This window comes from Anopheles coustani, chromosome 2 (assembly GCF_943734705.1).
Source record: "Anopheles coustani chromosome 2, idAnoCousDA_361_x.2, whole genome shotgun sequence".
Taxonomy (NCBI): Eukaryota; Metazoa; Arthropoda; class Insecta; order Diptera; family Culicidae; genus Anopheles; species Anopheles coustani.
The window spans coordinates 19,407,000-19,422,722 of record NC_071289.1 but is presented as its reverse complement, the minus strand read 5'-3'; the positions used below and the strand labels follow the sequence as shown (position 1 = coordinate 19,422,722).

The 15,723-nt window shown below is 49.3% G+C and overlaps 1 protein-coding gene across 1 annotated transcript in view; it reads left to right on the top strand.

The window, feature by feature from the left end:
• The first annotated feature begins 865 nt into the window (after positions 1-865).
• Positions 866-15,723, top strand: part of LOC131264047 (zinc finger protein 853) — a 46,083-nt gene continuing 31,225 nt past the window's right edge. The window contains exons 1-3 of the mRNA XM_058266337.1: positions 866-956; positions 1,113-1,184; positions 7,242-7,273. Of these exons, the coding sequence (XP_058122320.1) occupies positions 866-956; positions 1,113-1,184; positions 7,242-7,273 (195 nt within the window). The remainder of the gene's footprint in view (positions 957-1,112; positions 1,185-7,241; positions 7,274-15,723) is intronic.

Sequence of the window (15,723 nt, the reverse complement as noted above, 5' to 3'; positions counted from 1 at the left end):
GGTTTATTAGCTTGCCGAGAGTCGCCGTTGTCGCGCCGGACGCTAAAAAGAGGCTTGTTGCAAGTGGTTCAAGCTCTCGCGCACAAGAAGATCGTGCCCGATTTGCTAGCTTTTCTTTCACCTCGCTCCCTCCCGGGAGGCCCTGCTCCGTTCGCCTCAAGACATTGGTCTCGAACGGTTAGCGATTAGTTGGCAGGTTGGAAATTAATATGAAATGGTGTGTAGACGTGCGCAATGCCATCGCGTCCTCGCGTCTTTCCCCTTTCGGTCTGGCTCTTCTTCTGGCCCCGGGGTGGAGTGCAGCATCCAGCATGATGCTCCAGCCCTTTGCCCCACGCCACTTCTTCTGCCGTTAAAAAGATGCAGGTGGCGCACGCACATCCGCTTCGCGTCTTCGCAACTCCAGACGGTAGAAAAAAGGGTGAATGAAAATCCTGCTTGTAGGGGACGGTCGGTGGGGTAGGGTGGAGAGTCGGCTAAGGGGCAGATCGAGTGCATTTACGATTGCGTGCGTCGCTTCGAGTGCGGAGTGGCGAACCGTGCACCACATCCTGCGAGCCTGCAGTCGTCTTGGTCGTAATGACGGGAAAGGTATTCGCGGTGGTGATGGTGGTGGTGGTGTTGTGGGAGTGTCACCCAACCCTAACCGAGATGGAGCTCACCATCTTTATGGCTTTATACCGCGAACCGGCGAAGGAATTGGTGTAGATGTTTATAACCAAATCGGTATGGTAATTGTCGAGCCATTTGCCGACCGACGTCGACGAGCCACGATGACATTCGAACGATTAGTCGACTCTTGAGACTTACAAGTCTGTGTGTCTAGAGGCTCGGCGGTGGCAGAATGTAGCCATCGATGTATGCAATGCCGAAACCGCATGCTCGTGATCAGGTGTGCCCCATGATTCTGGCTTACCACGGATCGTTACCCGATAATGAACCGCTCGAAACACAAAGTATCTGCGATCGAACGTTGGTAAACGGACAGGATGTTCCACGAGCCACCGCTCGATTGCCGCTCGTTAGTTTTATGCAGCTCTAGGAGTTAAGGAGAATGTAATTATATTAACAGCCTCAACTAATCTTCTGTATTTCTCTCTGCTCCCTTCCAGGTATGTTCCAGTTCCAGCATTGGGACAAGTGTCTGCGGGAAAGCCAATCTTACCATTGCGATGAGTACTCGCGTAAGTTATACTACTTTATTCCTAGAACACGCCAGGACTTCGCTTAATCGGGGCCAATAAAACCGCCTCGGGGAAGGCTAATTTTCCAACCACGAGCCCACGAATCGATTCCACGCTCGCGGACTCAATGATTCCCGGTGTCAAAAGACTCATAACTTGGGCGGCTTTACGGCTAACCCCTAGAGGAGCAAACACTTCCTCCAGAAATAAGAAAAAGACAGCCTAAGTCCCGGATAGATCGCTGAGATCGCAATGTAAACTACTCCCCCGTAATAAAACGGCTCCGGAATGACTACATTAAACGCGTCACTTGAGGCTAATGTCCCCAAGGGAGGGAGGAGAGAGGGGGGACAAAAAGTGCAGCATTAGTGTCTACCAGGTGCAGGTGGGAAGGTAGAAGGAGACGTAGGGGATCATTTCTTCTTTCCTACCCTCGAACTCGAGAGCGCCGCCTTTACGAGCCCAAGGGTGTCTAAGTAAAATCGTGAATAAAACGAGTAAATTGAATTGAATGACATTATTAGCCGCGATGTTGCGCCGGAGATGGCCACGAGGGCCAGGAATTCAGCGGTGGGTTTCTCCTGTGTGTCCGCCGTGGCAAAGAGTGTGCGAAAGAGCGAGGACGACGACGTCGACGACGCTGGCTTTGGTTTACACTTTTCTCCAGAGTGCATTTGGCGTTTGTCGGTTTGTCTGATGCCCTGAACCAGTTTTCTCATCTCATCGCACTACTTTATCGCAAATCCCTTCATTCCCGCTTCGTCTCCCCGTTCTTCCGCCCTTACTGTGGATGGCGGGATCGAGGAAAGGGGGGGTTGAAAAGCGAGCGCTAATTTAACGGATGTTGACAGTTGAAATCAGATTAATTTATTGATGCCCCCTCTCTGAGGCCCTCGGGGGGTGTGTGTGTGTGTGCGCGCGCAATCGGCCTTTTCGTTCGGCTGTCGTCGCCTGGTGGCTGGTGACGGATTTTTTCACCCTCCGCTACCCCTCCGTTTCCACCCGGTTCGCGCAACCCGGGAAGCGAAGAGAAGGGAGCGCTTTCGAAGGGCGCCTCGTCCACCGCAAGCCACGTAATCGAAATGATACGCTTGAAAACGGCGCAGTTTTGCATTTTCGGACGCCTTCGGAAGGAGGGGCGGGAAGAAGTGTGTACCCTCCATCAGGTGCAGGTTGTTGTCGGGTTGTGAAAAATGGTTACCTTCCAGCCCTCGGCCTGGCATCCTGTGCTTATCCGGTTTTTGGTCAGCGCGAAACAAATCTCTGCCCTTTGTCGAACGACGGCTTACTGGCCGCAGGTACCGCAGGATAAGGACCGATTGGCTCAGGGGGGGAAGAAAAAGCGCCGTGTGAAATAGTCCAATAAATAAAAGTGAGCTTAATCCATACAAATGTCGGTCCGGGGCTCCGGTTTTGTGGAACCCATTTCGCCGCACTTGCTCGAAATAATTGGAAGCGAATTGTGATAAAATTGAATTGAATGTTATTTTAGCATATTTATCACACTCGACACTGCCATAGTCAAATGGCGCCCCCGAAACGAAACGCTTTTATGTACCGGCGCCAAAAACGCCGTCGACGCAGTGCGTAGAAATCGTTTTCCACAGAACGGCTTGCTCCCTTCGTTTTTTGGCTTGGCGTTTGGCAAAAATCTCGCCGGTCCGTTAACCGGTCGATTACCGATGACAGGCACGTCCCGGTAGTTGTCTGCATTGATCTCGGCGTTCGTTACATCACGCTCGGGCCGGATATCCTTCAGAGTGTCCTCCACGCCGAGTGGAAATGGTCACAGACCCGCATCGAACGACGTTACGAATGGGTTGACGTTCAGTGTCGACGGGGAGGAAATCCCACGCATCTTCTTTCGGGGGTTCTGTTAACACTAGATCCGCTGCGAAGGCGATGTATTCTGGGCGCGTATCTGTATCTATCTGGAAGGCGAACGCTTGGATGGGGCAAGGAACTCCAAGACGCTCGGTTGTCAGTGTGGAGTAATTGTTTTTACTACTTCTTCTCCGTGAACGGCGTCGAAGTTTCTGATCTTTGTCTCTCCCTCTATCTATCTCTGCAGCGTCTCACAAATCGTCAGCAATCGGCGGGCCTTAGATGAATCCTTTTCGAGGTCGAGGTCCTCCCTCGATTTCCCTTCCACTAACACCCGGAGACATGCCGAACTAAAGGGGGGGGGAAAAGGCGAACAGCGAATAAAACCATCGAACGATTTTCGAAAATTCGCATCACGAAACAGACCAACATTCTCTGTTTGCAGATGTGTTTGCTGGCTTGCCTTCAACCGAGAATCCTTTTATTGTTTCATAGTTTCTCCCACTCCCCAACACCCCTCGTTTGTCCCCTTGTGGGGTGGATGGTGGGCGTTTGGCTGATGCTTAATTTGAATTTATTATCCAACCAATAGTCATCATCGTCACCGGCAGCGATGCGGCATGACTCGTGGCAACCGGCAACGCTATAACCCTATCGCCTCGTGCCTCCCAACTCCCTTATCCATGGAGACACCAACACGGCAGTCCCCCCGAATGTTCCGTTGGAAGGGACCGCTTTTTTCTTTACATATTTTTTCGATTTCTTTCCCGCAAGTCTGGTTGAATCCGTAGCTCATTTCATAGTTGTCACATGGTTTGCTCGGTTGAATATGGAAATGGGGTGGGGTAGGAGGGCGTTGTGCGGCAAAGGATTACATCGAGGAGCGTGTGAGAAAAAGAAAGGTCACCGTCGTCATCGACACCGGCATACAGTTCGTGTTCAAGTGGAAAACATCGGGGCGGATGCTGGTCATCGCATCGATGGGGGAAACGCGGGTTGTGGGTGGTTCAATCCGTTGCCATTCCATTCATCGATACCGCAGTGTCATCGCACAGGCTCCCCCCGTCCAGTCCCCCTCGACTTTGCCAAACCCTTGCCCCACGCAACCCCATCGACCCCAACTTTTTTTTTTCTTCCATATTTCTTCGCCAACATCTTGACGTTCCATCGAGAGCACGTGTTTTTCGGGGTGGCCGCGTTGCGTACGGCGCGTGTGGAGCTCGGGCGGCGGCGATGGCGACGACGTGTGATGAAAACCGAAACGAATTGTTATTCGGCGCAGAAACAGCATCGCCATGAACCGTCGGACGGGGTCGGGGTTGTCGAAGGAAGAGAGAGAGAGACAGGGATACAACAATTGACAGATGCTTAGTATCACTTTATGGTTGCGTGCGTATCTTTCTAAGGGTGTGTGTGTGTGTGTCTATGCTAGCGATTATATGAGCGAACATAAATCAGACGGAAAAAGGGGGCTGATGAGATAAACGAGCTTGGGTGAGGAATGTGAATTTATCAAATTAAATTCTTTAACTTTTCCTGCGAAGCAAGATTGGTTTATGAGTGCTTAAAACAATTATCCACGAGGAAGAATTTAAAACCATTTGCATACGCTGATTAATGTATTTTTTAATTTATTTAAAACAAGAAGCGTGTGATATATTTTTCCCACATCGGCGCGCTACCGCTGAACTCAATCCACTCATGCCAGACAGGTTGGCTTATTTTTTGCGATGACGTCGAACGCTCAAGCCTCAAGCGCACAACGGAGGCTTCGTCGAAGTAAAAAGCTTCCCATCCCCATCCGGTGACGCATTCGCAGTCTCGGACCATCACCCACTACAAACCGCAAGCTTCATCTTATCTTTCAAGCTCGCTTCCTGCTCCGTTGCTTCCACTCACAAAGACACACACGCGCGCAAGAAACACTAGCAGGAAACCCTTTTTGTAGGCTACCACGAGGTCGTTCTGCGCGCCTAAGATTAACCGTTTCGATGTCGTAAAACTGTTTTCAGCTTTCTTTCCCACAGACACCGGCACCGGGGGCTTCGCCTGAAGAAGCAGCCCGATGGTTGATGGGGCCCGATGGTGGCCTGTGGTTTATGGGGCTGGGAATGAAAAATAGGATCTGCTTTTCGGGGGTGCCTGGTTCGTCCGCCTTCGTCCCTCGGTTTGTGGGATTTATGGAGAACCTTTCGCAAGCCATTCCTTCCACAAGCCGGACGGAGCGGGGTGGTGGCGCTGTTGGTTGGTTTTAGTTTTACTCAGTTGTGTGTGTGTTTTGTTTTTTTACTGCAATAATCCTCTTCACTCTCGCGGGGATGCGGATGGGAAAAACTAAATTCCCGACCGGCTGGAGGCGAATATCTTATCGCTAAGTGGAACTTTCGTTTTACGAAAACGAAACACGTTCGCCGAAGAAAACAACACATTTTCGAAAGGGACCAAATTGAATCGGAGCCAGAATAGGGGAAGAAAGGCTAACCGCACGGTCACAAAATCGCGTCACCACCGCGTGGATAGCGGACGATAGTGCGTGCGAGCTAATGAAATTAGTCAAAAACGTTTTGGGTGGTATTTTTGACGTTGACCGCCAGCAGGGTGTCCGGTGGCGAAACCGTTGGTTCCAGGACGTGTGGATGATATTTTTAGGAACAAAAACAAATTTAAACGCGACGTAGTTTCGTACGAAAATATAACACTTTACAGTGGCGGAAGACCCGCCACGGAACGGGCTGCAATTAAGCCACCATAAAGCCGTGCAATTATGATACTAAAACTAACCATCAACACCTTCCCCGAGAGCCACAAATTATAGTTGTGTGGCTCCGAAGCGGGCCTTCCCGAGTAGCGGAAAAGAAGTAAAATAAACTAGCCAATCCGCGTGACGGAACCGAGCAGCCGCACCACCTTCGCAAGCCCGATGGAAATCATCGCGAAAATTATTCTTCCATTGTAGCGGGCCACAACATCTCGTGCTGCCTTCACTTGCGCCGGGCCCGGGCTTAATGTTCCATACGCCACACACTTGTCTCGGACGGTGTGTTGAATGTTCACTGAAGACTTTTGCTCGTCTCTTCCGAGGTCTCGTTTTTCTTCCTTTACTGAAACCACTGTTTTTTGCGCCACTTTTTGCTGAGTTTTGGCAAAGCCTCTTGCCCGTCGCCGTCGTCGTCGATCAAAGAACCAGCAAACGACCGCGAACGACCCATTCACTCATCATATGGTTGAGTTCTTCCTTACGTCGAACTCCTAGAGACTCCCTCGTGGGGTTAGGTTTTTGTTTCCTTTTTTTTTTGTTGTTTGCGTTGGCCGGAGTGCGGTTTTCGGTTCATTAATTCCATCCAGTCTCCTCTCGTTGAATTCCCTTCTGCCACGTAGCTTCTTGAGGAGGGGGCTCGGTGGGGGTGGGGGGTGGAAGTCTTACAAATTCGCCTCTATTATAAACACGTCCACCGACACGACAACGACGTCTCGTAGTGGGAGTAGTGGGAAAAATATTCAATCGTTGAAAGGAGAGGCGAAACACAAAAACCTACCGCTGAACGAGCATCGTTCGCATAAAAAGCATAACTTGACGATGCTCCCTGTATGCGCGAACGAAGAGGGTAGGAGTAAGGGCACCCTCTACAAACATTAAGAACCCGAACCAGAAGCCCAAAAAACGATCGCCCGCGTGAGGGGGAAAGCAAAACAAACCACTTAACGAGTCACCAGAGACGCAACTAGCGATTGGCGAAATAAGCCTAATAATAATGCAAAAACGGCAGCAAAAAATGTACAACCGTCTTTCGCATCTCCGGCAGCCAGCATCCTTCTTGAAAACCCCGGCAGCACAGTTCTTGTGCCAACGATTTTGGCCCCCTTAACGTGTACGGCACGTAAGTACCAGAACTCGAGCACCCGTGCAAGCCCAGTGTGGAAAAACAAGCCCAGCAAAACCTAAAACATACGGCACAACAGATGGTAGATTTATGTTGCGATACACTTGCTCTTGCCGTCGCCGCGGTGTGTGTATGTGTGTATGTGGTGTTTTATTTTATATTTTTAATCCATCCACGAGTTGAGGGCAAGTGAGTAAGGGACCAAAAAAAGGTTTAAGCATAAAATTATGGTTTGCGTAAATAATTTCGTCTGAAGAGCAGCATCCCAAACGACGACCCAAACTGTCCGGCGTGCGTTACACTGTGTTTGTAATTCTAATACTGTTCTCTCAAGCTCTTATATATATTTTAGGTATCGTCTTTGTAAGTGTTATTGCGCTGAAGGTACGTTACCAACAGCCGATTAAGCATTACTTCCTGCGGACTTTAATCCATTGCGATCGCCCTAGACCTTCGCTAATCCCCAGCTTTGGCTCAGATTGTTCTATCGCGCGCTGTACGAGGCGTTTCACACCGATTATGGATGATAGAACGACGAACCTCAGCACCGCGAGATCATAATCGATCCGATGATTTGGTGTGGAGTGTAAAACAAATAAAACCTCGCTAAAAACCCGAACGCGAGCAAGCCGCTGGGTCTCGAGCCCATATCGAGCGACAAAACCGCATCCATAAAATGGCCAGATACCCACCCGGGTGACCACAGATCATGTCCGGCCCCCTCCCCGAGCTCGTTGTGGTGTCGTATGAAAATGGCAATAAAACGTGGGTCAGTTTTTCACTCCAACGAGTGGGGGTAGGTAGGACCTGTTTTGCCCGGTACCGAGGAGAGGGTGGGCTCCCTTTTTCGCACCCACCCCCTCCATTTCCTTAAGGAAAAAAATAACATACATTTTTTTATCCCATTCACGCTCGATTCGTCAGCCGTTTTTTGATCGCCGCGCAGCTAATCAAACATTCGTACGACCTTGTCAACCCTGCGGAGCACGATCGCGCGGGCAGCTGCAAGCTATGGCGAAGGGTTGCAAAGGGAACGAGGGGATGAGGGTTGGGAGGGAGGGAGGGATAGATGGAAACAGATCGACAGGTGAAACAAAACTGTCGTGCTCGAAACGCCGAGGGTCGTTCCTTGAGTGAATTGATCGAACACATCCAAAAACGTACACACACACACACACGGTGGCGGGAGGGAAAAGGACGGTCGGTTCCGTTTCTGTTTCGTGTCGCTAACTGTCGCGTGTATGTTGGTGGCCAACCTGCGGTTTCGAGGTTTCCGAGCCTAGGATTGTTGTTGAGCGCAAGCGGCGGCGGCCAAACAACCCGATCCGATCGAGCGCGCCGCCGAAAGAATGACAAAAGGGGACCTTAATTGGACAGGTGTGTGTGTAGGGGGGATGAACGGGGAACGGGGACCGCCCAGTGGTAAAATCATTCGCGTATGCGCACGCGCCCGTATGCGCGCTAATGAGTGGCCTTTTATTGGCCCACGGCGCGATAGAATTCCGGCAGAAAAAAAATGGTTGGAAAAAGGGGGGTGGGTAGGATTGTGGGGTTGTTTCAACGGAGTGATCTACGGCCACGGGGGTGGTCTGGGTTGCGCCCGCGGGGGGTTTGGTGAGTCGCTTGTATTTTTCGCTTTATTTGACCAGATTGCATGCTGCCGCTCGCTTGGTTGCGCCAAATTTATAACTATTATCATATTATTGTTGCACGATTCCTCCCGCAAGGCGACCTCCCGAAGACAAACCATCACAACGGCATGGTGCATTGCATTGTGTGTGTGCGTGCGAAAACATAATCGAACGACGCCGAGGCTCGAGGCGAAGAGGCACGCTGAGCTTCCCTTGTACCGTTTTTTCTCGTCTCGACGATTTTCGTGTTGTTTTATTTTGCACCCCACCCCCGCCGCTCTTTTCCTTCCACGAGCGGAAAAAATGCCGAAAAACCTGAAAACTAGACGCACGCCATTTTTGACCCCAATTTGTGTCGCTCGCGCGTCAAAGCGCCGCAGCGCAACCTGTTCAACCCCTCGGGAAGCCTTTTCCTAGCGCTCGCAATCGGAGAGGGATGCCCGCCGGAGAGGAAAGAAACCCAAAAATGCTATACTCCTTCGCTATACGAAATTCGTAGATACACACATCAATCTATTGTTGACACCCGCGGACAAACACCGGAGAGCGAGAGGGAACCATGAGGGTTGCGTTTGGGGCGGCGGAAAACAACGAAAAGGAAAGCGCCTCAGCCGCGGGCCGACTTGATGTTCCTTTTTTCACACCGGGCTCGGCTCGAGGGGATTGAAGCGTGTTCTTTTTTTTGTTATTTGGTATCTTTCCTTTTATTATTATTTTGAAGGATTAATAAATTCAATACACCTTCACTCGCGGCGGCTTCGTCCGGGTTGATCGACGTGCCTATGGCCGGTGGCAGTTTTTTTTTTGTGCGTATGCCGTTGTGTGATGCTGGTGGGTCAGTCTTGCCTTCCGCCCCTCCCCGAGCCCTCTTTCGTGATGTCCATCGACGAACGGTCAATCTCTTTCTTAGAGAAACCAAAACAACAGGTGTTTGATTAATCGAAGATAAAAAGGAACGCCAGTGGAACAACAACAAGCCGAGCCGACTTCGAAGCGACGTTCATCAGAGTGGGCCTCCTCCTGCTTCTTCCTCTTCCGCTGCTCTTTCTACCCTGCTCTATTGCTTTCCGCCTCTCTTTCACCTAACGAACGCCACAGCAACAGGTTGCGGGTGGATGTCTTGTTTCGCGGTCATTCTCCCAGCCCGACCGCGACCGAAAAACCTGCTGCCGGACCCGGGAGCGAAACCAGTTCGGAGGGAGAGAAAGGCGCAGATGAAGATGATGGTTAGTTTATGCCCTGGCCGCTGCCACCGCCACCGCCACCGCAACCGTTGTCGCCATCCTCATCATCATCATCATCGTCTTCGCATTGTCCTCGTCGTCGTCCGATGCCGTTTTCCTTTTGCTCTTCGATTCGTAAACGCTTTGTTTACAAACCGGGATACAGTTGTACCGACGAATTGTCCATGCTTTTACTACACACACACACACACTCATGCACAGCATCATCTTCTTTTTGTTCGAACGGTCCACTTGTGATGCTGCCCGAACCAGCATCGGTGCCATCATAAAAGCTTACATAAACCCAACCGCACCGAAACCCGGGGGGAGGTTCGTCGCTTGATCACGGATGGGTGAAGTCTTTCGATTTTGATTTCAACTCCCGCATCGTCGTGGAGAAGCTTCATCGCCTGCGCACCGGTATGTTTGCGTCCACGCCGGTGCAATAAAGCGCTCTAACAATTTCATTAGCCTACATCGATTTGCCATTTTTCGAAATGAAGATTTCTAATTTAACATTTTACAATTTAGTGTGGCAGCACATAAATGGTAGCGCTGTACGAAGTGTCACGGCTTTCCGGTAAATTTCCAACTTTTTTGCAGCTTTCAAACCCCGTTGAAACTTCTGTCGAAAGCAGCTAGTATTATATAAAAATGGGGGACGAAGGGTTGGAAATATCGAATTTCACACCTTCCTATTGTCGAGCCGAGATTGCTCCTTTTATGCTCGTTTGCGTCGCTCGTGCTTGTCGCAAAAGCGTTAGAGGACCCACACCAAACAAAAAAAAACGCATAATAAGACAATTCGAAATTAACTAGTCCGAAAACGGAGAACCTGTTAGCTTGTTTGCCATAAAAGGCCCTACACATTCGCTCCGTTCGCTTCTCCGCAGGATCGGTTTTAGGTTCGGCCTAAGGCAGGCAAAAACAACACTTCAGTGCAGAAGAGTTGCTGCGCTCTTTCGTGTGTGCGTGCGCAAGGAATGAAAACGGGGGAGGACTTGACAAAACACAACCGTGGTAACCGCCTGGAGCCCAAGCAGGCGAGTAATATTATTAATATATCATTATTATTGGGTCGAGCCAGCGCTTCGTCAATCGGTTTTTTCGTTTTATTTTGCTTTTGGCACAAAGAAATCTATCGCAGCGGTTTCCAAATGGGGGGCGGAAAACACTCGAGTTGGGGGTGTAAAAACTCGACGCCGCAACTCGCGAGGAATCGCCGAAGGGGAGGTAAGGCTTTCGAAGGCTCACAGTGGCACAACCCAACAAGGCCTTCTTGGCTGGACTAGCGGCCAAGAGAACGCGGGAGGTTCGATGCCATAGATGGATTGTTGATTTTTTTTCCTACTCCACACCTCTCCTTGGCCTCTCCACATCCAATGCCTCTTCCTATCGGACGGATTTGACTTGAGATCGCACAGTTCATGGTCCTGCGTTTCAACTGTTTAGCTTTTTATTCCCTACTCCACCGGGGGTGCTTATTGGTGTGCTTAGTTCATTCCTCCTACACTCTCGTCACCAATCCTCAACAACCAACCCCCTCAGCCATCCCTTGCGTCCTCACGGACCATCATCAACACCCGCACACCAGCCACAGGCCGCCGGGCCTTATCCCGATGGCATCTTCCCCCCCCCCCCCCCCCACCCAAGTGGATAATGCTCATCTTCTTCTTTTGCTTTACCGTCCCACTTTTCCACCATGCCGCACCCCCGCCCCACCTCCTAGGCACCGGGAAGCCCCGCGTAGACAGGTTCGCTTCGTATCATCGCTCAGCTTGGCTCATCACATTCTTCATTCTTCGTACATAATGGTACGGGTTTAATTTTTTTGTCAGTGTGTCCTCCTATAGCCGGTGGATGGTAGTGTTTTCTTCTTTCCTGTTTCATTTTTCTTGCGTTTTTCTTCGCGTTCTCCTCCACAGTTTTCAAATATATTTTCCCCTTTTATTTTATTACACCCTCGCATAGGCAACGCCGCACACCCGGTTTTCTTTCATCCTTTCGTCTTAACCTTCGGCACAAAACGAAACTAGCCGCGGAAAGATCTTTCAGGCTCATAAGAAGAGTTGGAATGCCGAGGCTTCAAATCGTTCTTTTATTGGTGATCATTCGATGTTTTTTCGTTATTGACTTTTTTGTTTTTAAGGTTTCTTTGGCTCCATGAAGTTTATGAACTTTCAAGGATTGAATGCGGCAAGGACTTTTTAGGTTAAGGTTGAACTGTTCGAAGCTTCAAACAAAATGAAAAAAAATGTGTGATCGAATTTAAATGCGGTTTTACTTTTTCTCATCTCTTTTTTTCGAAACAAGCATCATGCCCATGAACATAAACTTCTCAAAACCAACACTGTAAAAGAATGAAGTATTACGTAGTTGTTTTTAAACACATTTCGAGAGTGTTTTTTCTCTGCTGCACTTGTTGCTGAGCAAACGTGCTGTTTATTCAAACTATTGTTTTTCTTTTCTGTTTCTCCTCCTCCGATTGACGCAATAGCAACATCAGAAGCGGGAAGATGCTGTTGAGTATACGTATCGTGAACAGGTGAATGGAAGTAAAAGTAAGAGCAAACAGAAAACCACAAAAACAGGGCTCCTTCGGGAAGGCGTTCCTAGTAGGAGATTTGATATAATAAAAATCATAAACTAGCAAACGAAAATAAGGAACATTGTTTTAAACTCCTTCGATAAAACGTACCATATTCGTGTCTTCTGAAGGTAAAAATGGTTCGTGAATTGTACCTGTTTCACAACTATGTACAGACAAAACAAACTAAACCAAAGAAGCAATGCGAGTTCTTATGCTCTACTCCTGTTTTTGCCTGGTTTCTGTTCGTTTTTTGTTTACGGAGATGATCATGACGGTGAGCTAAGAAACGGTGTTCTTCGGCGCTAGGACAGCTCCGTTCTCTGAGCTTGAACCTCAATCTAGCATCCATTCTTTCACGTGTTCTCACCCTTCTTTCTTCGGTTTAGCGCACCGTGTGGAGGATACTTTCGTTGTTTATTGTTGTTTTATCGTTTTGTTTCCACTTCAGTTTGCTTGCTTTCCGTTTTGAAACGGAGACAGCAGCATCGCTGACCAACAGTTTTGGTTGTACCTGCCCCATGTAACCCTTTCGGAAAAATGATGACGCGTTTTCTTCCTCTCCCTCTCCCTCACTCGTATCGCATATCGCATGTCGCCCCCGCGGTCAACTCAGAAGGTTCGTCGTCTATCCTGAGTCTCCCATTCCCAGAGACAAACAAATGCTCGATGATGGATGAAGAATGGAACGGGACACAAGTGTATGTATGAATATGGGGAGGGGGGTTGGGTGGTCGATTGCCTAGGTAGCATCTGGTTTTCAAGCGCATCTGTCCGCTGGGCAGCAAGAAAAAGCATTATAAAAGATGAGAAGCCACAGCACGGGAAGGCCCCCGAAGGTGGATTAGCATATTTATTGCGTTTTAATAAAAATTTATGTTTCAGATAATCATTGGGACAGATTCCTGCAGTCGCGATCGCCCCAACCAATTCCCTCTGTGTCGCCCCCGCTGACTCACTCCATCCGGTTCTCGAGAGCAGCTCGTACGCATGCCACATCCCGGGACCCTTCTTAACGGACCTAGGTTTTGCGGTCGAGTACATGGTCCTTTCTTTTATTAATTACATGGGCATTTAATTTATGTGCCGTCCGGGTCAAACGACTGTGAATGTTTTTCTTCCGGCCTGGTTTATCCGATTCTCCCCGCCTTGGTGAGGGTGGCCCTTCAACCCTTGCAACCCTCCCGGTCAATGGACAAGGGAAGAAATTCATCATAGTCTTCCTCTGCGCAGCGAAGGTCAGCCTCTAGTGTGTTGGCACATTGGCAATATGGTTGAGAGCCAGCATCCACCCACCACCGGGCCACGGTTGTGCAATAAACTGGTGTCCGTCCGACGCGGGCCAAAGACCTGCTTCACGATACCTGCCGTTTAAAGACCTTACGTTATCGGGCTTCCCCGCTGCGATAGGAAAAATGTGACGTTTGTCACCGGTTTTGACAAACGTAGCATGATCGCACAAGGTGCACAAACACACACACCGACACACACACACAAACACAAGCAGGCACATAAAGTAGTAGGAGAGTTTATCCTCAACGAATTCCAACAACACATTCGCCTCGGGCCATGGATAATCGGAATCGTTTCGGTGGGAGATGGAAAAGAAGAGAAAAAAACATTAAAAGCCCAGCACGGGAATCCCAGTTTTCCATTCACAAATTTCGACCCCGCGGAGGGAATCAGAGTTCGCGAGGACTTTGTGTACCGCATTGCAAAAGGTTGCGCGGAAAGAAAGAAAGAAGAAAACGACGGGAGATGGAAAGAAACGGAGATGAAAACCTGCACAAAAAAAAGCAGCAGAAACAACCTCCGAAGCCTCGGGAAGGTTTCGCCAACGGGTTTCGCTTTGCGCGCCGAAATTTGATTAGTTAAACTTGTCAAAACTGTAATACTCTACCTTTCAATCATTTGATCGATAACTTTCCAGCACTAATTTCGCTCCCTTCACCTCCCGTTCGCCTCACCCGTGGGCCTTTTTCCTCACCTTCGTCTGCTTTGTGTGGGCTAATTTTTCCTTCCACTTTCTCGCCCGCAAGAGTGGGTGATCTGCTTTGGTGCTTCTGAATCATTTTTCGAACGCGCTCGGTGTTGGTGCGGCAAAGGAAATAGTTCAACCGTTGGTCGCGACGCTTGTTTGGAGTTTATGTTGCTTTATTTTTTGCTCACTCACCTTTTCTTGTTCATGTTTCTCTGTGTGGAAGATGGCAACCCGGTCTGTGGTTGAATGTGTTGTGGTTGTTGTTGTCTTTTTTTTTCTTTTTTTCCTTTTTTTTGTTAGGAAAATTATTTCCCAGCCCACCCAAACGACCTCCGCCCCTCCCGTCCGTCCCGCGTGCAACGTCCCGTCCTAGGGAAATGATCGTTTTCGGGGATCTCGACAGGGCTGTCGGGGTGGAGTGGGTTATGGTGGCGTAAGTAAATTAATTTTTCATCAGCTACGCTCATCTCGACTCGCCCATTCGTTGCTGCCGGTGGTGCTACGATTGATTGTGGTGGCCTCGAACAATCGCTCGGTTTATATTTGTTGCGGTCCAATGTTGCTGATGATCGTTGGCTGCTTCTTTGCTTTCCTTTCAAGCAGAAGGGTACGTCCTTCGGGGGTGGCTTGGGGTTTGCGCGTGTGGAGTGAAGTTCATACATGGACCATAAGTAGATCTGCTACTTCGCTCCCCCTAGCCTCCTCCTCCGTTCCATACCGTAGCGAAACATAATACTCTTCGACCGTGCACCGTAAAATAGATCACTAATCGGCCTCCAGCATCCTTTCGCCCGGCAAGATGGCATCAGATTGTTGTGGACCGGCCAGTTTTGGAGATCGGCTACACATATGGAATTGAATTATTATTACTTCTGTTTTCTGTTTTTGGAGGCATTCGGGAAAAGCTTCTTGTAAAGCTTTCCGCCGAATCAAATAAAAACCTTTAAAAATGATCATCGTCTGCACAAGCCAACACACTTCCACACAAAACGATACACTCACCACGCCACACGGAAATTCCCTTCGTTACGAAATCGAGAGTGAAGGGGGTGGATGTTTTCGGAAGCCCAACCGAAACGGCCCAAAATGGAGAAAAATGGAGCAAAAATCAATCAAAAAATCAATTCACCACCTCCGGTACGGCGATTGGCGTGCTCTGCGCAGACCGTTTTGGCTGCCCGCCCACCTTCGCGATTTCCACCTTCGCCACATGATTCACCGGGTTCGATTTAAACGATTTTTTATTAACCTCTACCCATTGCTATTCCGTAATCGGGCCGAAGTTTAACTCCCAGTCGGTTTCTTTGGATTTTGTTTCTATTTATTTGGGGCTAGGTGTTTGATTCAAAATCAATCTGAAATTGCAATCAAAAGCAAACAACAGTTTGCCAGCCGATTACCGAGACCTAACC